Here is a 25,666-nt window from a genome sequence, read left to right as displayed (position 1 = left end):
TCAAGCTAACTCGCTAGTTTACACTATGGGAGACATGGCGGAGGACGTTCTGACCACGTCAGCACTGACGGAGGAGGACAAGACAAAGTAGGACCAAGTAAAGCAAGCGTTCATAAACATCTCATATGCAAGCATAATGTGATCTAGGAAAGAGCTAAATTCAACAAACGTAGCCAGGAGCCTGGTGAGCCGGCTGAAGCGTTATTACTGCTGTGCATCAACTGGCTGAGCATGGTCAGTATGGACTTCTCCAAGACGAGATGATCAGAGACCGCCTTGTGGTAGGTACCAGAGACCATGGACTTGCAGAGAAGTTACAGCTAGATTCTGAGTTGACTCTCGTGGAAGCTGTCACACAAATCCGCCAGAGTGAGGAAATTAAAAAGCAACAGCCTGCATTGAGACAGAGTAGCACAGATGGCACAGAGGCAAACATGGACGCAGTTAGATTCAAGTTCAAACAGAAATACTCTCCACACGGAAAAAGTGGTTTTAAACCAAAGGAAAGAGGGCAAAATAATGCAAATACTAAATGTGGCAGATGTGGGAAGACACATGAAAATTCATTCAATGCATGTCCCGCGCGCACTGCTGAGTGCAGGAAATGTAAGAACAGGGGGCATTTTGCCCCTGTTTGTAAAACGAAAATGAGAGTGGAAGAAATGAAGGAAAATGACTTGGTTGAAAGCGTAGAGACATTGTTCCTGGGCACAGTGAATTGTACAATATCCAACACATTCTGGCAGAACTCGGTTGCAGTGAATGGTCAGCAGATGACGTTCAAGTTGGACACGGCGCTGCAGTGACAGCTATCCCGGCACATTTGTATTCACAAAAGCCACATGGAAAGCTGCTACTGACAACCAAAAGACTGTGTGGACCAAGTAACTCTCCCATAGAGGTGAAGGGACATGTTGCTGCGGATATTAGTCACGGTGGAATTGTAGTGAAGCAGCAGGTGTATGTTGTGCCAGGGTTAGTGACTCCTTTGCTTGGCTTACCAGCGATACAAGACCTCTGCCTGCTCAGCCCTGTGCAAGCTATCACAGCAGCTGAGGTAAGCTACAAAGAACAATATCCCAGTTTTCACAGGCTTAGGTAAGCTAGAGGGAGAATACAAAATTAAATTAAAAGAAAATGCCACTCCCTTTGCCCTCGCTGTGCCACGCCGTGTGCCATTGCCCTTAAGAGGAAAAGTTCAAGAAGAGTTAAAAAAGGATGGAGGAAATGGGCGTTATTTCTCCCATAGAGGAAGCTAGAGTGGTGCTCAGGAATGGTCGTAGTACCAAAACCTAATGGAAAAATTAGAATATGTGTCGACCTAACCTGCCTGCACGAAAATGTGTGCAGGGAGCGATATATTCTTCCAGCCCATGATGAGACGCTAGCTAAGCTAGCTGGAGCTAGGATTTTTTCCCAACTGGATGCCACTGCCGGTTTTTGGCAGGTGCCTTTGCACAAAGATTCAGCCCCACTCACCGCCTTCATCACACCATTTGGGTGTTATTGTTTTAATCGGCTTCCCTTTGGAATATCATCCGCGCCAGAACACTTTCAGAAGCGTTTAACGCAGATGCTTGACGGCCTAGAAGGAACTTTGTGTCATGCGGATGACATCCTGGTGTTCGGTGCCACGCCCAAAGAGCATGATGACAGGGTGCATCAAGTGTTGCAAAGACTGCAGCAGCGGGGCCTAACTCTGAATGACAAATGTCAGTTCACAGTGAAGCAGGTCAAATTTCTCGGACACGTTGTCAGTTCAGAGGGCATACAAGCAGATCCTGAGAAGATTAGGGCAATTAGAGAGATGCCTCCACCCAAAGATGTGGCTGACGTAAAACGCTTCATGGGGATGGTCAACGATGTGGGGAAATTCTCTCCTAACATCGCAGAGCTCACTGGGCCAATCAGAGAACTCCTGAAAGCAGAAAACATGTGGATGTGGGGAGCAGCGCAGCAGTGTGCCTTTGAAAAGGTGAAAAACGAGCTCAGCTCATCTACTGTCCTTGCCCAGTACAGTCCAGAGAAACTGACCAGGGTGTCAGCAGACGCATCATCTTACAGATTAGGAGGGGTCTTATCTCAGCTTCAAGAACCTGGAGACTGGAGGCCAGTGGCTTTCATATCTCGCAGCATGACTGAAACAGAGTGCAGATATGCCCAAATTGAAAAGGAGGCCCTTGCTGTCACCTGGGCTTGCGAAAGATTTCAGACCTACCTCCTGGGCCTACACTTTGTGATGCGAACCAACCACAAACCGTTAATCAGTCTTCTCAGCTCAAGACCGCTGGATGACGTCCCGCCTTGTATAATGCGCTTCAGATTGAGACTTCTGCATTTTTCCTACTCAATCGTATATGTACCAGGGAAAAATCTTATTGCAGCTGACGCTCTATCAAGAGCTCCACTCCAGCGTACTACAACAGAGGAAGACCTTGCGCTTCAGAACGACATCACAGCTCAAATCAATGAGGTCATTCAGCAACTCCCGGCCTCACCTGAGAAGTTGCTACAAATAAGAAGAGCACAAGAAGAAGATCCAGTGTGTAAGCAGCTGTCCTCCCTGATCCACACAGGATGGGAAAGAAGCAGTTCTGCACCACAGTTAAAGCCTTTCTGGCAATACAGAAACGACCTGTTGATGGTGGATGGCCTGTTGATGAAAGGAAAGAGAAGACTGATTCCAGCAAGCATGCAACAGGGCATCTTGGACAAAATTCACCAGGGAATGGTGACATACATGGTCAGGGCCCATGAAGCAGTGTGGTGGCCTGGGCTGACAAAACAGATCAGAGAGAAGGTACGTCAGTGTGAAATTTGTGCTAAAGAGGGTCAAAATGCCACCGAACCTCTGATGACCACGCCCTTGCCATCACGCCCATGGGAACGGCTAGCAGCTGACTTATTTGAGTGGAAGAAGGGTCAGTATTTAGTAGTCATTGATTACTATTCAAGACACATTGAGGTTGCCAATTTAACAAGCACTTCAGCAACAGCTGTGATTGTGAAAATAAAAGTCATCTTTAGCCGCCATGGGATGCCGGATACACTCGTCACAGACAACAGACCGCAGTTTGCTGCTGCAGAGTTCGCAGATTTTGCTAAAGATTACAACTTTCAACATGTTACCAGTGACCCCCGTTACCCGCAAAGCAATGGGGAAGCTGAACGTGCAGTAATGACTGTGAAATCCTTGTTGCAGAAGAGTGAGGACCCTCACAAAGCGCTTATGGTGTACAGAGCAACTCCTCTTGCCCATGGAGGATCACCGGCACAGCTCCTGATGGGGCACAACATCCAAACACCCCTTCTGGTGTGTCCACGCACTCTCAAACCAGCATGGCCAGACTTGAGAGCTTTTGAGTTGAAAGACCAGGAGCTTAAAAGACAACAGGCTGAAGGACACAACAGACGACATAGAGCACGGGAGACACCACCACTCCAGCCAGGTCAGAGAGTTTGGATACGGAATGTTCCACACACAGGAGTCGTCTCTGGATCAGCAGGGACACCACGTTCATACGTGACCCAAACCTCAACAGGCAGTCTCCGAAGAAACCGTTCTCATTTGAGAGTAGTGCCTTCACCGTCTGGAAGCCAGCCGGACTCTGGACTACACACCAGAGTTGGCAGGGCAGTCAAGCCTGTTAAAAGACTGAATGTGTAGTTTAGTGTTGTGAGTATACACGGAGCAGAATAACCTCCATACCACAACAGAGAGGATCAGGTGGTCTACCCTACCTCTCAGTTAGGTTATGTACTTGTCTTGATATGTTCATAGGTTAAAAAAAAGAAAAGGAAAATGAGATGTGAAATGTGTGTCTAGATATGAGATGTGAAATGTGTGTCTAGATATGAGATGTGAAATGTGTGTCTAGATATGAGATGTGAAACGTGTGTCTAGATATGAGATGTGAAACGTGTGTCTAGATATGAGATGTGAAATGTGTGTCTAGATATGAGATGTGAAATGTGTGTCTAGATATGAGATGTGAAATGTGTGTCTAGATATGAGATGTGAAATGTGTGTCTAGATATGAGATGTGAAATGTGTGTCTAGATATGAGATGTGAAATGTGTGTCTAGATATGAGATGGGAAATGTGTGTCTAGATATGAGATGTGAGATGTGTGTCTAGATATGAGATGTGAGATGTGTGTCTAGATATGAGATGTGGAATGTGTGTCTAGATATGAGATGTGAAATGTGTGTCTAGATATGAGATGTGAAATGTGTGTCTAGATATGAGATGTGAAATGTGTGTCTAAATATGAGATGTGAGATGTGTGTCTAGATATGAGATGTGGAATGTGTGTCTAGATATGAGATGTGAAATGTGTGTCTAGATATGAGATGTGAAATGTGTGTCTAGATATGAGATGTGAAATGTGTGTCTAGATATGAGATGTGAAATGTGTGTCTAGATATGAGATGTGAAATGTGTGTCTAGATATGAGATGTGAAATGTGTGTCTAGATATGAGATGTGAAATGTGTGTCTAGATATGAGATGTGAAATGTGTGTCTAGATATGAGATGTGAAATGTGTGTCTAGATATGAGATGTGAAATGTGTGTCTAGATATGGGATGTGAAATGTGTGTCTAGATATGAGATGTGAAATGTGTGTCTAGATATGAGATGTGAAATGTGTGTCTAGATATGAGATGTGAAATGTGTGTCTAGATATGAGATGGGAAATGTGTGTCTAGATATGAGATGGGAAATGTGTGTCTAGATATGAGATGTGAAATGTGTGTCTAGATATGAGATGTGAAATGTGTGTCTAGATATGAGATGTGAAATGTGTGTCTAGATATGAGATGTGAAATGTGTGTCTAGATATGAGATGTGAAATGTGTGTCTAGAAATGAGATGTGAGATGTGAAGTTCATTTAACCAGTCTACATATGCTCACGTTTACAGAGAGGTTTAAGGGGCCAGCTGTTCCCCTGCCTTGTTGGTAAAATCAGCATTAGGCTTTATTAACATGTGATTTAATTGTTCTGTAAAGATCCTGAAAGTATCAGTGTAAAAGGGGGAGATGTAGTGAGCAGGTTTTGATATGTAATGAGGGCGCATGCGCGAGTGTTGGGACTTGCAGACATGCCTAGTAAAAGGTCAACGTTATGCCTTGGTCTCCGGTCCATTCATGACTAATATCAGTACTATAAAGTACAAGACAACATGCACCCCCAAACAAACTCTGGGGACCGTCCTTGATGAGTCCCGCTGGCAGCCAGAAGACACCAGGGTCTTTCTTGTGGCATCCCATCCAGCCCAGCAGCACCGTCAGGGACTCCTGCTCAGCAAAGTTTGTTCCCCCTAATTTGTGAATAGTTGTACATTTTAAGACTGTCGCTTAGTTATTAATTATAATAAAAGAAAAAATTCAGTCCTTTGTTGTCTGTGAAATGTTTGTTAACCCTTTTATAAATGGTTGTACTTTATGTTAAAGTGTGTTGTTTCCTTCTACTAATGAGACGTTACAACTCGTTTCAACCCCACTGGACTATAAACTTTAATAATAACTTCGACACGTAAGGTTATGCATCATGCTCGGTCCGTTATTCCAGGTGCAACAACATAAACGACCCCTGTGGAAACAAGGAACTAAACAATGGTTCCTAACAATAGTTCCTATTGTTACATCCTTTCTCTTTTCAGAGTTTCTTCTTTTTTTAAAACCTTTAATACATTTTTTTAATTGTCTATTGCTGTAAACAATAAAATACAAACAAAACTCTTTGCTACTAACAGTGTACGAATATCAACATTCAAAATGTTTTTCATATTGACAATGACATATATTTATCAGTTACTTATAGCTCCTAATGAAAATGAACATTATCAACGACTGTGTATCAAAGTGCTATGGCTTTTCTTCACAGTTTAACATAACCAATGTTTAAATGAATACCTCAACTTGCAGATAACCAGGTGAACAAGAACACATGTACACAACATTTGTGATTCACTTTTTTTCCTTTTTTTTTTTCATTCATGCCCCCCCCCCCCCCCCCAAAGTCCATTAGTGCTACAGATCCATTCATCTGTGTGAGCTCACAAAGTCTTTGTATCGCTGCGGCTGCACAACAGAGCGGCCTGATCTGGTGGTAACAGGGTTGGCCCTGTCACCAGTGTCCTTGGTTTTGTGTCCTGCTAAGACACTGCGAGAAGGAACACTCTCTGAATGTCCGGGTTCAACACTCTCTGGCTGACTGGGGCTGCTGATCTCCATGTCCATAGTGTCAGTGAAGATTGCCCCTGGTGCATGCCTGAGGTGTCTGCGATTTCCCCTGATGACACCACCCGTGTGCAGCTGGACCTCACAGGATCTCCTATCGACCGGCCTCAGCACCTTGCCCACTCTCCAGCCAGTGTGGGGTGCGAGAGGCTGAACTCTCACACATTCACCTGGGGCAAGCGTGTCCAAGTCTTTAGCCGACCTGTCGTAGTATGCCCTCTGACGTTGATGGTTATTTTGTAAATCCTGTTTCACCTGCACAACTTTCGGCTGTAACAGGCTCGCCTTGGTTGGCAGTAATGTTTTGGTACGGCGACTGAGCAGCCGCTGTGCTGGTGTGGTATCAGTACCCTGTGATGGTGTGTTGCGGTGGTCCAGAAGGGCGAGATACGGATCATGTCCAGCAGCCTTGGCTTTGAGCAAGAGTCTTTTTGCTGTCTTAACGGCTGACTCAGCTTTGCCGTTGCTTTGCGGGTAACCTGGTGATGAGGTTTTATGTTGAAATCCCCACAGTCGACTGAACTTCTGGAATTCTTGTGACGAATACTGTGGGCCATTGTCCGAGATTACAATATCTGGGATACCTTGGCGGGCAAAATGAGCTTTCAGCTTCTGTATCACTGTGGTTGACTTGGTATCTGCCAGGTAAGCTATTTCCCCAAAAATTTGAGAAAAAATCAACAATTATGAGGTAGTCTTTGTTTTCAAACAAGAACAGATCCGTGCCCACCTTTGCCCTCGGCCTGCTTGGCACATCATGTGACATTAGTGTTTCTTTTTGTTGTTTAATGTCCATTGATGTGCAGATGTCACACTTTGCTATATATGATTTTATTTGGTCGTTCATGCCCTGCCAATAGACACACTCCCTAGCCCTCCGTAGGCATCCTTCCACACCCAGATGTGATGCGTGTAGGCGGCAAGTGATGTCTTTCCTCAACGCATCAGGGATGACAGCGCGCTCACTCCTGAACACTATTCCATCTTGGTGGCTTAACTCCTCTTGGAATGAGAAGTAGGGCTTGATTTCCCTTGGTGTTTTTGACTTATCGTCAGGCCATCCTTGCTGCATCATTTTGATGAGAAGCTGCAGTGTTTCATCCTCTTTTGTGGCAGATCGTATATCATGTAGCCTGTCTGCTGCGATAGGTAAGTGTTGTGCCATGTTGACAGTCTCTAGTTCTGCATCCGGTGCACTCTCAGGAAGATAAGCTCTGCTCAGAGTGTCTGCTAGCAGCATGTCTCTACCTGGCACATATACTACATCTAGATCATACTTTTGTATGCGCAGCATCAGTCCCTGCAGCCTTTTGGGTGCACTTAGTAGAGGTTTTCTCACTATTGTTTCCAACGGCTTGTGATCACTTTGCACCGTCACTTTTCGTCCGTATGTGTACTGGTGAAATCTTTCCATGCTAAAAACCATTGCTAAGAACTCCTTTTCTATTTGTGCATACCCACGCTCTGTTTGAGTGAGTGCTCTGCTTGCAAATGCTATTGGCTTACCCATCTGCATGAGCGCTGCGCCTAAGCCTGTGTCTGAAGCGTCACACTGCACTGTGAGTTCCTCATCTGGGTTGTAATATTTCAGTACTGGGACCTTTGCTATAGTCTCTTTCAATTTGAGGAAAGCCTCCTCGTGCTGTGCTGTCCAGTTCCACTCCCTGTTTTTGTGTGTCAAATCTCTCAACACTATGCACTGGTCTGAGAGGTGGGGACAAAACTTGGCTAGATAATTTACCATACCTAGCAGCCTTTGCACTCCTTTCACATCAGTCGGTGCCGGCATCTTCTCAACGGCAAGCACTTTCTCTGGATCCGCCCTGAGTCCATCAGCCGTCAGGTGGTGTCCAATGTATGTGGTCTCCTTTTGTCTCAGCTTGAATTTGTCTTTGTTCAGCTTGATGTTCTTTTGCCTGCATCTTTCAAGAAACAGTCTCAGTTTTCCATCATGGTCACGCTCAGCTTCCTCCTGTGTTTCCCCTTGGCCTGTGATCAGTACATCGTCAGCTATAATGTACAAGCCCGGTACACCGTCCAGCGCTTGTGTGAGCTTTCTCTGAAAGATTTCTGGGGCCGGACTTATCCCCATTGGCATCCTCAGCCACCTGTAACGTCCGAATGGAGTGGCAAATGTTGTTAAATAGCTGGACTCCTCCTCCAGCTGCACATGCCAGAATCCACTCTTGACATCACACACTGTGAACACTTTTGCTTTTGACAAGTCCGGTAAAATGTCCTCAATGGTTGGCAGTGGGAAGTGACTGCGCTTTAGAGCTTTGTTCAAAGGCTTGGGATCGATACACACTCTTGGTTTCCCACTTGGTTTCTGTACCACCACCATTGCACTGATCCAATCTGTACTGCATTCCACAGGTGTTATGATCCCTCTTTGCTGTAGGTCCTGTAGCTCGTCCTTCAGTGGTTTCATCATGGCGACTGGGACCCGCCTCTTTGGCAGCTGTACTGGTTTCACTGTGCTGTCCACCTCTATTTTGTATTTTCCCTCGAGGCAGCCATCGCCAATGAACACATCAGCATACTCATCTTTAATTTGTCCCATTATCCACTGTCCTGTTGTTGTTTCTGTTGTGACAATACTGTCTATTGTCATGATGTTTTCATATTGCACTTTTATCAATTTCATGGCCTCACTGGCTCTCCTACCCAGCAGAGGCACTGTACCAGCTGCATTCACCACCTGGAACTCTAAGCGATATAGCTTGTTGTTTCTCGGGTTTCTTATTTTCACTTTACATTTTCCCAGTGGTTTTAATTTGGTTTTATTGTACATTACTAGTACACTCTTCGTGTGTTCTAATTTGGCATCTGGATTCAGCAGGTTAATTGGGATGATATTGCAACTGGCACCACAGTCTATTTGGAATTTGATCATGTCCTTGCCTAGAAGCATGCCAGCATAGAGAAGCTGAGTTTTCTTCATTTTCTCAGTTTCTTTTACATCCTCTACAGTCTCTGTATGCACATCTTTCCCTGTGTCAGTCTCTACTGCATCCACAGTTTTTTTTCTCAGTTTCAGTGACACAGGTGATAATATCTTCATATTCATCACTCTCAGATTCAGTTGTTATTTTACTCACATATTTATTTTTCCTTAGTTCCGGTTTTACTCTGCATTTTGCTGCAAAGTGGTTCTCTCTTCCACACTTTGTGCACTTCTTCCCAAACGCTGGGCACTTTTGTTTACTTTTCTCATGCGTTTTTCCACAATATCTGCACTCCACAGTGTTGCTCGTCTGTTTCCAATACTGTGCTCCTTGCACTGCATGTACCTCTTCCACCATCGATCCCGAGATGGTTTTCACATTGTCCTTTGAGAGCTCAGCGGCTCTGCACAGCTGCAAACATGTGTCCAGTGTCAAGTTTTTCTCTCGGAGCAGTCTTTCTCTTACGATTGTGTTGTTACCTCCACACACAATCCGATCCCGAATGAGCGAGTCTCTCACTGTCCCAAAGTTGCATGTTCTTGCCAACACTCTCAGTTCCATGACATAATGGTCTATATTTTCACTGGTGCCCTGGTTTCTTGTAAAAAAACGATAACGTTCCACAGTCTCGTTAACGCTGGGGTCGCAGTGATCATCAAACTTCTTGATGACGTCATCTAACCTCCATGCATCTTTCGGTGTGTCGCCCAGTAACGTGTCCATAAGTTCCCTGCCGCTCTCCCCGACAAGATAGCTGAACAGTTTCACCCTCTGTTTGTCATCGGCGTCAGCCATGGCTAAATCCACATACAGAGCAAACTCGTCCCTCCAGGCCTTCCATGTCCTCGAAAGGTTGCTTGAGTCCAGACATAACGTTTGCGGTAGTTTTAGCCCATCCATGTCACACGGCAGTCTCACGCTAGCAGCTAATGCTAACATATACTGAACGTTGCTTAGCAACACTAACCGCTCTCCCGCTCCTAGAAACTTTTCCGCACCAAACTTCGAACCGAGTCGTCCGCCGCTGCCACCATGTTAAAGTGTGTTGTTTCCTTCTACTAATGAGACTTTACAACTCGTTTCAACCCCACGGGGCTATAAACTTTAATAATAACTTCGGCACGTAAGGTTATGCATCATGCTCGGTCCGTTATTCCAGGTGCAACAACCTAAACGACCCCTGGGTAAACAAGGAACTAAACAATGGTTCCTAACAATAGTTCCTATTGTTACACTTTAGTTGTAAATAGTAAAAAGAATAGATAACACATATAACAAAGTAACAATGTTTTAAGTTATAATACATCTAACGTTTTGCACAATAAACTTATTCATAACAATTAATACCCACACAAAGAACAACAACCAATCAAGGCCTGTCTCTCATTCTGGCTCCAGTAAACAGTTGCTGGTTGTCTTCACGGAGTGGGATGAACTGCTCAGTTTGTTCCTTGCTGCCTTAAACAAGCTGACATGTAAAGCATGTTGTGTGTTATGTCACCAGACATAAGGCTTCTTATGGACTACATTAATCATAATTATAGCCGCAAGCGGCGATTAATGGGGTCCAAGCAGTATTGCAGCCGCCATGTGTCCGATCTGTTTCATATTTGGTACGTGGCTTCTATGTGCCACAAAGAATAAGCCTATCAAGTTTCATGAAGATTGGCCATTCACACTAGCAGATATTAGCTGCTGAATTTTGATTGGCTGTTTGGCAGCCATTTTGGTAATCCAGCCAATCAGCACTTTAGGCAATGTAGCCAAATGGGTCCAAGTATAAGTATACCAAATTTCAGATTTTTTGATCAAGCGGTTTTTGAGATGTCGGATTACTTGGGTCGCCTGTGTCCTAAACGATTACCGTAATTTTTTAAAATGTCGTAACACTTCCATTGCTTCAGAAACATGTGCCAGAGTTTCCAAAACTGGACCAGACGGTGTCTGATTTCTTGCGTCCTAGCCGACTGCCGTAAAAAGAACAAGTATGTCGTTATACCCAGGTGTCCTGGCGTGTGGTATGTAGAGCTGCAGCGCTTCCACACCAAATACGTCAAAATAGCGGGCAAACTATATGACTGACATAGGTGGTCCCGATAGTAAAGTTGTTGAGCACATTGAGATGCATGGGTCGATTAAGTTTTGTGTTGATCTGACTTATGCTGTGGGAGTTATGGCCTTTTAAGCATGACCCTTTGTTATAGCGCCACCATCTGGCTGACATGGGTGATTTGTAGTGCCAGTGTAGTGGGGGGCCGTATGAATGCACCTACCAAATTTGGCTGGTCTAGGACTTATGGTTGCTGAGCCTCAGACACTTTTAGCTGAGAAACCGCACCCAAACTAATACAAGTCAAAATGGCGGGCAAACTATATGGCTGACATATGTGGTCCCGATAACAAAGTTGTAGAGCACCTTCAGATGCATAGGTCTGTGCAGTTTTGTGTTGATCTGACTTATGGTGTGGGAATAACGCATGACCCTTTGTTATAGCGCCACCATCTGGCTGACATAGGTGATTTGTGGTGCCTGAGTAGTGGGGGGCCATAGGAATCCACGTACCAAAGTTGGTTGGTCTAGGACTTACGGTTGCTGAGCCTCACACACTTTTAGCGGAGAAAAATAATAATCCTAACAAATACAATAGGGTTCCAGCAGCTTCGCTGCTTGGACCCCTAATTAAAACGTTTAACTAGACTTAACGGTTTTACAGTCTGGAAATAAGGCAGGACTCACAACTTAACCTGACATTAGTTCATCTTGGTGCATTGATGTAGATAATATGAAGTATCAATAGTCTATAAAATGTCCCGATCATCTTAGATATGAGTCCAGCTTGTAAAGTGGAACATGGGAAAGTGAAGCGTTATAAGGCTTTAGTTCAAAGCTGAAACTGAGGCCTCACATCGAGCCGTCGGCTAGCATGCTAGGTGGCTACATGGAAGCAATACTAACCTCACGTATCTTAACAGACATTTTGAGCTTTTAAGCTCCCCTGAAGTTTAACATATCTGCCGTCAGATGTCCAAATGAGTAGAAACCCAGTACTTACATTTATAAGGGAAATCTTGCTCGGTGCTTTGAACAGACATTCGTCCGCCGCCCATTATTTATTTATCTTTATTTGTTGTTGGTGAGGAGAAGGGGCGGAGCAGCGGCGCGCAAAGCATCTTGGGATATGGAAGTCCGCGAAGGATAGTAGCAGTGCATCCTTCAAAAAGAGGGAAAAGAAGGCTGCATTTGGGGGCTGAATCTGACGGAGCTTACGAATTGGGACGGCCTTCGCGCAGCGCTATGACGTAACCGGCCGAAGAATGCAGCCTGAATTGGGACACAGCTAAGACTTGTCTCTCGGTACAGATACCTTCGCTTCCTGCCCCCTATGTTTACCGCGTGTGTGATGATCTGCCCCTCCCTAATGTGTTGCACCTGTGTCTAATTGTGTCCCTCCCCAGTGTTTTTAGTCTGTGTGCTCCCTGTCTTCTGTGCCAGCTCGTCTTCATCCTTGCTTGACAGCGTTCAAGCATTTCCCCCCTTGTTTTCCATGTGAGTGTTCTAGATCAGACCTGAGTGTTCTAGATCAGACCTGAGTGTTCTAGATCAGAACTGAGTGTTCTAGATCAGAACTGAGTGTTTTTGGACTTGGTCTTTTGCCTGTCGTTTTTGGATACCTTTGCTGAGCTGATTGACTCCTGTGTACCGGACCTTCTGCTGAATAAAGGACTTGAGTTTTGACTTGTCCTCGAGTGTGTTTGCATTCTGGGTCCTGCTCTAGTTCAGTGCTTGACATAGACTGTCGGTGATCACAGACTCGTGGCTTTAACATTACAACAGTCTTCATAGAGAATAACTGTCTACAGTAAAACACTAGAGTCATAAATGTCTACAGTAAACACCTGAATTCAGCTTTATTTTAGGAATGACTCTGTTTTTTAGGAGAAATACTGTTTTTTATTTTGATGATGGTTTTCTAAACTTAGTCATTTTAAAATATTTTCATAGTTTTACCGTTATTTAATTTTGAGATGAGAGTTTTTAACACTCAGGTACACTTATTGTCATGGTTGTGTGGTCTGGATCATCAACGCTCACCTGTTCTCCATTCCCTGATTGGTATTTCTGTTCCTGCCCTGCTCACCTGCGCCCCATTTACCTGATTGGCTGCCCAGCAGGTATATTCCCCTGGGTTGCCCCGACTCTTAGTCGGATGGTTATGTTTAACCTTTGGTGGCTGGATGCTTCACCTCTCGTCTCGAGTCTTGCTTGCTGCCTGAATCTACGTTGCTGTTTTCTAAGTCTGTTTGCCTTATTAAAACATTGTTCTAGCCCAGTCTGTCTCCGCTGTCTGCATTTGGATCTTCAATTCCTACTCCCAGCATGACAGTACATCTGACCAAATATGGACCCAGCAGATCTGCTCAGCTTGCCGTTTACTTGGGGAGGATTTCAGTTTGTCAAGTGACACCTTCCTGAAAGAGGAGCTAGGCTTCTTTAAACTCCTCATGGCCATCTGGAGGAGGGACCCTGAGTTTCCCAGGAAACGACTTTTTTCAGGTGGTGGTATGATGGTGACCTGGTTCCTGATCCTCCCAAGTCCGGCATCTCGGCCTTCCATGTATCCCCAGGGTCTCAGCTGCCCAGCGTCCCAGAGTCTCTGCTACCCGGCGCTATGGTGTCTCTGCTGCACAGTACTACAGCGTCTCCACTACCCAGCACCACGCTATGGAGACCCTTCCGGTTCCAGAGTGGTTGGCCTCTCCCTGCCGACGCCCAGTCTCTTCCCGTTCCCGAGCCGTTGGCCGCCTTTGCCGACACCCAGTCTGTTCTTGAGCCATAGTCCGCCTCTGCTAGTGCCCAGTCTGTTCCCGAGCTGTCTGCTGCCTCTGCTAACCACCTGTCTTTGCCCGTGATTGCCCTGATCTCTATCAGCCTTTGACGCCGGTACTCCGAGTGGGCCTGCCTCCGATGCAAGTTCCCTGAGCGATCCTGCTGCCTCCGAAGCATGTACCCCGAGCGGTCCTGCCTCTGCCCTGTCTACGTCGCCGATCTCCCGAGCAGTGGTCCTGTCTATGCCGCCAAGCTCCCGAGCAGCTGACCAATACAAGATGGCATTCCAAGATGGCGGCGCGGTGGACGCAGCGGCTACTGCGGCTCCCTGTTCAGTGCTATGTTTTCGTCGTTATTCACACGTTAGTTTTAAGTTTACTTACAAGTGTAGGTCATGCGCTCTTCTACAACCGTCAGGAACTTTTAAACCTCAGAACGGATTACTCACTTCCCTCCACCATCACGGACAACTTCCCCATCCATATTATCCACTCACCGGTCTCGCAGTGGAAACGCTGCCTCCACCGGCAACATAAACAGAAGAGGGGGAAACGAGGCGGGCTACATGCTAAGCTAAGTAGCGCTCCCTTCAAAGTGTCCCTCCCCAGCATCTTCATGGCTAATGTCCGATCGTTAGCTAACAAAATGGACGAGATAAGACTCAGGCTGTCCTCTCAGAAAAGGCTGGACAACTGTTGTCTACTGATGTTTACGGAGACTTGGCTCAACAGCAACATAGCCGACTCGGCAGTCGAGCTAGCGGGCCGCACAGCCTTCCGTGCCGACAGGACAGCGGACTCCGGCAAGATCCGCGGAGGAGGTTTGAGTATTTATGTCAATAACTCCTGGTGCAACAATATAAAGATCGTTGAAAGGCATTGCTCTGCTGATCTCGAGCTGCTTATGATTCAGTGCAGATCTTTCTACCTGCCCAGGGAGCTAACGGCCATTACCATCGCCGCTGTATACATCCTCCCACATGCTAATGCTAAGGAAGCACTTAAGCAGCTACAATGTGCCATCAGCAGACAACAGACCAAACACCCGGACAATGCCTTTATCATAGGTGGTGACTTTAATCAGGCTAACCTCAGGGCTGTATTGCCCAAATTCCATCAGCATGTCTCCTAGCCCCACTAGGGGACAAAACACCCTGGACCATCTCTATACAAACATCAAGGACTATTACAAAGCTACTCCCTGCCCTCATCTGGAGCATTCTGACCACCTCTGCCTGTTCCTGGTCCCAGCCTACAAACCCCTAATAAAACGGGTCAAGCCAGCAGTAAAGACAATCACTGTCCGGCCAGAAGGAGCAGTCTCTGAACTCCAGGACTGTTTTGAAAACCCAGACTGGAGGATTTTTGCACATTCAGCTACCCATGGCTCCCATATAGACATTAATGAACAGACATCTGCCATACTAGCCTACATTAACTTTTGCACTGAGTGTCACAACAAAAAATCAGTCCGCACCTTTCCAAACCAGAAACCCTGGATGACCAGCGAGGTCCGGCAGCTGCTGAAAGTCCGGGATGCAGCGTTCAAGTCAGGTAACTGTGAGACCTACAGCGCAGCCAGATCCAACCTCAAAAAGGGCAACAGAACAGCCAAACATAAATATTCCCTACGAATAGAGGACCACTTTCACAATAACTCTGATCCCCGGCGAATGTGGCAAGGCATTCAGTCCATCACAGACTACAAAAGCTCTCATCGCAGTCCCACTGTCCATTATGCCTCCCTGCCAGACAAGCTAAATTATTTCTATGCCCGCTTCGACAAGGACAATACTGACCCAGCCACAAAAATCCCCAGCCACCCAGAAAACTAGGTGCTCACTCTATCAGTCGCAGAGGTCAGATAATCACTGCGCAGGGTGAACACACGGAAGGCTGCCGGACCAGACGGCATACCGGGTTGGGTCTACCGGGAATGTGCCGACCAGCTGGCTGAGGTCTTCACACCTATATTCAACCTCTCACTGTCCCAATCTAAAGTCCCGGCATGCTTTAAGACCACCTCTATCATGCCTGTCTCCAAGAAACCAACATCCACATGTCTGAATGACTACTGACCCATAGCACTCACCCCCATTGCCATGAAGTGCTTTGAGAAACTGGTTCTGGCTCACATCAAAAACATTATCCCCCCCACATTCGACCCATATCAGTTCGCCTACCGTCCCAAAAGGTCTACTGAGGATGCCATTGCCACTGCCCTGCACGTTGCTCTGACCCACCTTGAACTTAACAACACATACATCCGGATGCTGTTTATAGATTACAGCTCTGCCTTCAACACTATCATCCCCACCAAACTAACCACCAAACTCCTCTCCCTTGGCCTCAACCCCTCCCTCTGTAACTGGATCCTGGACTTCCTGACCAACAGACCTCAGTCTGTTAGGTTAGGTGACCACACCTCCTCCACCTTGACCCTCAGTAGAGGTGCCCCTCAAGGCTGTGTTCTGAGCCCCCTCCTTTTCTCCCTCTTTACCCACGACTGCCTGCCAACTCACCCCTCAAATGTTATAGTTTGCAGATGACACCACAGTCATTGGCTGTATCACCAACAATGACAAGATGGCCTACAGAGATGAGACTGAGCACCTCACATCATGGTGTACTACCAACAATCTTGTCTTTAATGTGCAGAAGACAAAGGAGCTGATTGTGGACTTCAGGAGGTCTAGAAGCTGCAGCCACTCCCCCATACACATCAATGGGGTGGAAGTGGAGCGTGTTTCCAGCTTTAAATTCCTTGGAGTCCACATCAGCAAGGACCTTTCAAGGACATTAAACACCCAAGCCCTTGTGAAAAAGGCCCAACAATGCCTGCATTTCCTGAGGAGGCTGAGGAGCGCCCGTCTACCCCCCAAAATTCTCACCAACTTCTACCATTGCACCATAGAGAGCATCCTGACCATCTGCATCTCAGTGTGGTACAGCAACTGCACCTCAGTAGACCAGAAAGATCTGCAGCGGGTCGTCAAGGTGGCCCAGCATATCACCGGTACCCAGCTCCCAGCCATAAAAGACATTTATCACAAACGCTGCCTTCGAAGGGGTCTGAGCATCAGCAGAGATCCCACTCACCCCAACCATGGACTGTTCTCCCCCCTGCGCTCTGGGAGGCGCTACAGGAGCCTCCGAGCCCGCACTACCAGGCTCAAAAACAGCTTCTTTCCACAAGCTGTTGCCCACCTGAACCTGTCCACCAACTGAATGTCTGTAGATATGTTTAATATTTTGTACTCCAACTCTTTTTTAAACTTATTTTTAGCTTTTGGTCTTCATGTGTGTATATCTTATATTGTGTTTGCTGTGTTTGTCTCTGTCTGTCTTGCACTGTTTGGTGAAGCCACAGCCCTCATTTCATTTTTAACATGTGCTTGCACATTGTTTTTAATGACAATAAATTGAATTGGATTGAATCCACATCCCAGGCCTCCAGGTCATCAACCTGTCCATCTGCCGGGGCTGCTCCCTTCAGTCCTGCATTCTGGTCGCCCTCCAGATCAGTTGTGTCCATCGGTCCGGCCCTCCGGCCATCTGCCTAAGATCTCTGGCCCCATTTATCCACTCCCAGATCCCTTGGTCCTGAAGCCCTACCCCAGACCCCCTCCGCCCACCCTGCTTGGGGCTCCTGCTCCGTTTGTTTGGGACGTCTGGAGGGGGGGGGTCCTGTCATGGTTGTGTGGTCTGGGTCATCAAAGCTCCCCATTCCCTGACTAGCATTTCTGTTCCTGACCTGCCCTGCTCACCTGCGCCCCGTTTACCTGATTGGCTGCCCAGCAGGCATATTCCCCTGGGTTGCCCCGACTCTTTGTCGGATGGTTGTGTTTAACCTTTGGTGGCCGGATGCTGCACCTCTCTTCTCAAGTCTTCCTTGCTGCCTGAATCTACGTTGCTGTTTTGTAAGTCTGTTTGCCTTATTAGAACATTGTTCTAGCCCAGTCTGTCTCCGCTGTCTGCATCCTGGTCCTCAGTTCCTGCTACTAGCATGACACTTAGTATGTTGGTGGCGTACATTGGAAACCATTAATGTTGAAAAACAGAAATATGAATCTGAATTTGAGCTCTGACCTTTCCTAAAAAAACAAAAAGCCACATGTTCACTGAAGCTAAAACAAAACACAACAGAATGTTCGCGGTGGTTTATTTTAGAAAGAACAATTTGAATTGGAGAAACAGCAACAGACGACTGGTGATTTAAAAAGGAGCATTAAAATGATTTCCCTGTAATATAGGTCAGGGGAATGTTGTGGGTTGATTTTGATACAAAGTTGTGTTACAGGAGGTGAAGCATTGGGTCACATCAGAATCTGTAGAGCATTAGTAAGAATACGAGCAGGAGGTAATGAGATCCAGCAGGGGGCAGCACTGACAATCTGGGAGAAAACCTTCAGGTGAAAGCAACACACACTGAACTGCCACCAGAAAAACCAACGAGGAAGAAGCGTCACTTCCTGCTTCAGCTGGTTGGAACCAGAACACGCCCTGTTAAAAAAGACCAACGATAAGAAAAGTGGTGAAGAGTGAAGAGACTGAAATACAACCAAACAAGTCTGGCCCACTTCAAGTACTGATGACACCCAACTTAACTATTGTTTCTTCAACTATCTATAAGTACAGTGTACTGTCCATGTGTACTGATATGTACAGTGTACTGTCCATGTGTACTGATATGTATAGTATACTGTGTATATGTATAGTGTACGGTCTATATGTACTGATATAGTGTAGTGATATAGAGTGTACTGTGTATATGTGTTTGTATTATAATGTAGTGATATAGTGTACTGTGTATATGTAGTGATATTATAGTGTAGTGTGTATATGTACTGATATAGTGTAGTGATATAGAGTGTACTGTGTATATGTATTTGTATTATAATGTAGTGATATAGTGTACTGTGTATATGTAGTGATATTATAGTGTAGTGTGTATATGTAGTGGTATTATAGTGTAGTGTGTATATGTGGACTGATGTGAACCAGTGTAAACCTGGTCTGGACTGATCTAGTGTTACTGACCTCTGGCCTTCCTCTTGTAGTAGATCAGACCTGCCAAAGACAAAATCAAACCCAGAAGCAGACCTGACGCTCCGATGGCGATCTTGTTTCTGTCTGATTGTGGCATGGAGGGATCTGGAGAGACAGACACATGTCTCTATCTATAGACACATCTGCATGTTGACCTGTCTCTCTATGTCTTCATCACCTATCCATGGACAGAGACACACATAGATACTCACTCCAGTCCACTTTCTTAGGAGAGGGGAAACTGGCGTGTTCCACCATGCAGGTGATCTTCTCTCCAGACCTGAGATGAAATAAGTGAAGAAGAAGAAAACACACAGGAAATAAACAACATATCAACAATAAATAAGACACGATGTGATTGGATGAGGTAAGTCTGTACTTTCCTGTCTGTCTGCACAGAAACTAGTCGAGTCTGATACTAAACATCAGCCCAGTTTAAAACACGGTATTAATACACAATAAATACTCTGTCGTCCACCTGGGATCTCACCTGTAAAGGGCCACGCATCCCACCTTAAACATACAGCTGGTGTCTACAGAGCAGACACTGAGGAGACACGTTCCACCTTAAACATACAGCTGGTGTCTACAGAGCAGACACTGAGGAGACACGTTCCACCTTAAACATACAGCTGGTGTCTACAGAGCAGCCACTGAGGAGACACGTTCCACCTTAAACATACAGCTGGTGTCTACAGAGCAGACACTGAGGAGACACGTTCCACCTTAAACATAAAGCTGGTGTCTACAGAGCAGCCACTGAGGAGACACGTTCCACCTTAAACATACAGCTGGTGTCTACAGAGCAGACACTGAGGAGACACGTTCCACCTTAAACCATCACTTTTTGCTTTGTTTTCCATTCATTGTGTGTGTGTGTGTGTGTGTGTGTATTTGGACCGGTCCATTCGGTACTGAGTCTAAGTGTTCTGACCTGGGCGTGTACTCCAGGTGGGAGTGGATCTGGTAGTACCAATCACCATTTGCCAGCTCATCGGTGGAAGTGACGTCAGAGGTCACCGGCTGTCCGTCTCTCAGCCAGGTGACACTGATGTATTTGGGGTAGAAGTTGTAGACACTGCACATCAGCATGGCCGGATGTCGGCCACTAGGGGGCGTCACTGAAGTCAGTCTCACACTGGGCTCAACTGGTAAAGAATAATAATAATAATTATTATTATTATCGTTATCATCATCATCATCATCGTCATCATCATCAGGGCTTGAAATTAACTTTTTGAATCAACGTCAAATGTGTAGGGCTGCTAATCCTGAGAGTATATAATGTTTGGGGCCACATGGTGGCGCAGTGGTCAGTGCGGTCGCCTCACAGCAGAAAGGTCGTGGGTTGGAATCCCGGGGTAGTCCAGCCTTGGCGGTTGTACTGATGTGTCGTAGGTTAGTTTACATTATTACGACAGCGGCCCCCAGAGGAGTTACCATAAACTGATTTACGGCAGTGCCTAGCAGAGCTGGAATAAAGCATGTTAAACGGCTCTTCTGCGGTGAGTCGCCTCAGTCCAGCCCTCCGCATTGAGGACTAGACTCTGTTATAGCCGGACCTCAAACAGGACTCATGAAAACCCGGCACGTTGCTGTAACATGAGACTCATCCTAGATCTGCTGGATGATGCAGATACAGTAAATCCTGAAGCACTTATTTTGTTCCTAGACTTCTATGAGGCCTTTGACGCGATTGAACTCACGGTTCTGTTACAGTCCGTCGAGGCGTTGGGCTTTGGGGATAACTTTGTTGGCATTGTCAATATGTTTTACAAAGATATGAATAGTTCTGTTATGATGAACTTTAACAGCTGTAAAAGAGTCCAGATGAACAGAGGGCTCCGCCAAGGCTGCCCTGTTCCTCCTCCCTTATTTATGTGAGGGGCTGAATTCTTATCAGTTAATATCGTGAATGATGGACGTTTGGAAGGAATGTCGGGTTTTGGTGGAGAGTTAAAAATCTCACAACTGGCAGACGACACCACTTTGTTTTGAAGGACAAGAAGCACGTGAGGAACTCTGTTACCTCAGGTAACCAGTGTTCCAGGGCCTCGGACCTGCGACTAAATGTGTGCACATGTGGAATGTTGTCTGTGCGTGATTGTAGCGATTGTGTAGTTGGAAACATCCGGTAAAAGAGTCCGTTAAGTATTTGGGAATATATACAACTACACATCTTACAGCTAGACAACATCTCCATTTCTCCAACAGATTAAAAAGACCAAGTCTGTCTTCAGGATTGGTCTTGGAAGGGGTTTATCTACTTTAGGAGGAGTTCTCCTCTCCAAAGCAGAGGGCCTGTCTCGCTTTGTGGGTCCATCTGTGTCTCTATTGGTTTATGGTTCTACCGCCACAGAAGCAAATAGAACTTTCTTAAATGTCATTTGGAAGAATAAACCACACCAGCTTAAACCATGTGTCCTGTCCAGCAGTGAAGCAGAAGGAGGTCTGGAAGTTCTAGATTCCGTTGATTCTGGTAACACAACACACAAACACGCTCACACTTGTTGTGTGATGGTGAAATGTCCCATAAGTGTTGGACTGGTGTGGAGTCTCGTGACTCTGTCCTTCTTTTAACATGAGACACGTGACCTGGTGCTGTCTTCATCCAGAAGATGTGGTCTTCAGCATCTGATTAATTGTGTTACTGTAGATGCAACATGTGTACTCACAAACAGGAGTTGTGTAAATCACTACCTAAGATCCCTGCTTGTCTCCAAGAAGTGAGTCTTTCCTTAAACCTCTCAGCCTTGAAACAACAACACAAGTAACGAGCTGCTGACCTACTACCACACTTGTGTCCTGACAGCCGTCTGTTAATTTACATGTGTACACGTGTACTCCCCTTCTGTTTTGTTGTGTGTCTGTTCTTTGTTTGTATTATGTTGTTAACATTTATTAGGGGTCCAAGCCCCAGGGGCTGGGGACCCCTATTGTTTCTGCTCAGATTTTTATTTTATTTTATTATTTTTTTTTCCGTTGGTAAAAGTGGTACTGCAGCCTACACCGTAACAGATTCTACAAAACCCTTTGGAGGTCTGGTACAGAACTTCACACTTACCCCAGGTGCAAAACATGACACATGTCAACCAGTTGGTGGCGCTATTTTGAACGTCAAGGCGTTTTGGCGTGTAACTCCCAAACCGTACATCGGACATGCAAAACCTTTACAGGCGCAGATTCACTGAGCATAGCTGAATCACCTGGTATAGGCCACGCCCATTTATGCTGTAATTTCATTTCGTAAATTTGCGAAAATAGCCAAAACTACTGTTCGAACTGCTCCTAGGCCGTGCGATCGATTTACACGAAACGTGGCACACATCATCTACAGTCACTCAAGGCAACAAGTTATCAAAAGAATTTTGATCCGCTGCTCGGTTTTGATTTGACAGATCAATGAACCTTGACTGGAAAACGGTGATTTTCCATGACGGTGCCATAACTCATCAATGCATTGACATATCAACTTGAAATTTTAGACATATGTCACGTATTGTCAAAAGATTCTAACTCATGAAGTGCGTTTCATTTGTCCAGTAGGGGGCGCTATAAATTGGAGAAGTTTATATCTCATAATTGGCACCATGGATTTGGATGATATTTGGGGTGCACAATCTAGGATCATACTGGAGTTGATACATGCAATTTGGTCATGATTGAAAAAGTGGGCGTGGCTTATGACAAAAATGTAAATTTCACCTGCGAAACTTCAAAAATGCCCCAAAATGTCCCCCAAATCCCCTGCACATCCTACAGAGCTGAGATGTTGTGAGCAGATCCAGTAAGTGATGCCAACACTTTGCTGCACTGCAACATAGGGTCAATTCAGAAGTCCGTCACTCCATATTTTTCAGATTATGAAAAATCATAAAACATAAATATTTCTGCAAAGATCCATTCAATTGCTACCAACATCGCCACAGACATTCTGGAGAATGAACATATCAAGGGGGTCAAAGGTCATTCTAATCGGTCAAAACATGCATCCACACCAATGTACAATATATGCCTGTACAGTGTACAATATACCTAATATTTTTTATTTTCACACATATTTGATCAAACTATTCCAAAATATTTGACAGGACACGTGACACTACCAGCATGACGTGTGAATGTGTTCAGATGTTTATCAGCGAAGGTTTTTGTGTTATAAGCGTTTAAAGTATAAGGGACAACATGCAGCTCTTTAGCAGCAGCTATGCTATTGGTTCAAGGTGGCGGATCTTGTTCACAGCAACTCCGATTAACACGAAACTTGGTCCACCAGTAAGTCATGACGCCCTGAGGTGCTGTGCATTATTTACTGTTAATTGGCCACTAGTTGGCGCTATGCTGCAAAATCACGAAATGCGCTAACATTATATATCCAAACTACTTGTAGCCTGTCAGTGTGATCAAACTGAAGCTCTGCAGCTAGCAGCTATGTACTCTTGTGAGCACCCTTCAGTAAAGGACATTTTATAATGCAAACCATTATCACCCCAAGTCCACTCTACTGCCCTTTGACACGGCTACACAACGCACTACAGGAGCATAACTACACATTTCTTTCAGAATCAGCAAACAAGTCACAGAATGACCCATAGCAGCTGTAAGATAAGCCTCTGCTTCCACATCTCTGGCTCAGACACCGCCATTAGCTGCGTCTGTTAAGAACTAATCTCAGTTTCCTGATGACGCCTTCACGCATTCACTGCATAGATGCTGAACTCAGATGCAGCATACTCATGCTTCATTATATCCTCCTACTCCCACTTCAGCAGGTTTAATTAAAACACAAATCAGTTCCCTGAAGCTCAGAACAAGGTTTCCAGCAGGCTGCATTTCTCCCACTTTACTGAATAACTCACTGCAAGGCTGCCAAGAAACCCTCTGAAGTTAGTGGAAGACAACCTCTTCGCTCCTGTCAGCCCCACACTTGCCTCGTCCATGGGAGGGAACACTAGAATTGTACTTCTCCTAAAACAGATACTACACGCTCTTCCACTGTTATTACTCAGTACTTAACACTCAACATTGTTGACAAGTATGTACAGCCTAATACTACTCATTTCCCCACCTCATCCCTACATGTCATTATATTCTTTTAGACACATATGTTGTTTTTCTTCCAGCCCCAACCCACACGATGTTAATAACCTGTTCCGGGTTCATCAATGATCCTTTGTTGACGTCATAGATGATCAATAGTTGTGCGCTGTGTTCACAACCATCCTCATACACCATCTTGACGGACAGCTTTACGACCACCGTCGCTCTTTAAGACTGAGACTTGCATCCGTCTAATAAGCAAACAGCTCAACTAGCGAGGCTCCTACAGACAGCCAGACCCGACTTACATACATGGGGGCTTGGAGCCCGTTAATACCTGCTGGCAGCGCTGCTTTATGTCGGGGACTGTCTCACACCCTGATTGGGTTCTTCTGACGTAGTTGTGTAATGATACTGAACCTGGTGTGTGTCCGTAATACTACACACCTGTTTTATGTACCATGTTCTATTGTTCACTAATACACACACACACACACACACACACACACAGACACACACACACACACACACACACACACTCACACACACACACACACACACCCAGACACAAACACACAAACACACACGTGTACACACACACTCACACACACACGGACGCGCGCGCGCACACCGACACACGCGCACACCGACACACAACTCAGAAGCGCGCGCAAACACAACTCACAAAAACGCGCGCGCGCGCACACACACACACACCCACACAAACACACAAACACACACGCATACACGATGACCAACACACGAACACACACACGGAAACACACGGAAACACACGCGCGCACACAAAAACGCGCGCGCGAAGACACTTGCGCACACCGACACACACAACTCACAGACGCGCACGCGCACATAACTCACAAACTCGCGCGCACCATTACACGCGCGCGCGTACACACAGACACACACGCGCACATGCACTACTAATAGTATTAGTAGCGGTAGTAGTAATAGTCATAATAACAGTACTAGTGATAGTAGTAGTAACAGTAGTAGTAATAGTGGTAGTAACAGTAGTAGTAATAGTCATAATAACAGTACTACTAATAGTAGTAGTAACAGTAGTAGTAATAGTCATAATAATAGTACTACTAATAGTAGTAGTAACAGTAGTAGTAATAGTCATCATAATAGTACTACTAATAGTATTAGTAACAGTAGTAGTAATAGTCATAATAACAGTACTACTAATAGTAGTAGTAACAGTAGTAGTAATAGTCATAATAATAGTACTACTAATAATAGTAGTAACAGTCGTAGTAATAGTCATAATAACAGTACTACTAATAGTAGTAGTAACAGTAGTAGTAATAGTCATCATAGCAGAGCAGCTCACCTGTCTTATCCAGTATTTTTCGGTAATCTATCTCTATATTAGGTTTGCAGTATCTCTCTTTCTCAGCTCTCCTTCGTGCCAGAATTGCAGGATCGTTGTTAAAGCGCTCTGCGTTATAGATACCAAACTCAGTGTATCCAACAAACTTCCCCACAGTGCTGTTAAACCTGTTAACTTCTATCTTATTGAAATAATAAGATTTT

General features: G+C 45.5%; 1 protein-coding gene across 1 annotated transcript in view; it reads right to left on the bottom strand.

The window, feature by feature from the left end:
- Positions 1–18,192: 18,192 nt before the first annotated feature.
- Positions 18,193–25,666, bottom strand: part of LOC130128046 (H-2 class II histocompatibility antigen, E-S beta chain-like) — a 7,733-nt gene continuing 259 nt past the window's right edge. Inside the window, exons 2-6 of the mRNA XM_056297758.1 lie at positions 25,464–25,666; positions 20,004–20,217; positions 19,282–19,349; positions 19,061–19,174; positions 18,193–18,523 (exon numbers count right to left, since the gene is read on the bottom strand). The exon at positions 25,464–25,666 is cut by the window's right edge and continues 70 nt beyond it. Of these exons, the coding sequence (XP_056153733.1) occupies positions 18,498–18,523; positions 19,061–19,174; positions 19,282–19,349; positions 20,004–20,217; positions 25,464–25,666 (625 nt within the window). The 3' untranslated portion in view covers positions 18,193–18,497. The remainder of the gene's footprint in view (positions 18,524–19,060; positions 19,175–19,281; positions 19,350–20,003; positions 20,218–25,463) is intronic.

This window comes from Lampris incognitus, chromosome 17 (assembly GCF_029633865.1).
Source record: "Lampris incognitus isolate fLamInc1 chromosome 17, fLamInc1.hap2, whole genome shotgun sequence".
NCBI classification, from domain to species: Eukaryota; Metazoa; Chordata; class Actinopteri; order Lampriformes; family Lampridae; genus Lampris; species Lampris incognitus.
The sequence above is the reverse complement of the archived record's forward strand: the minus strand, read 5'-3'. Positions and strand labels throughout refer to the sequence as shown.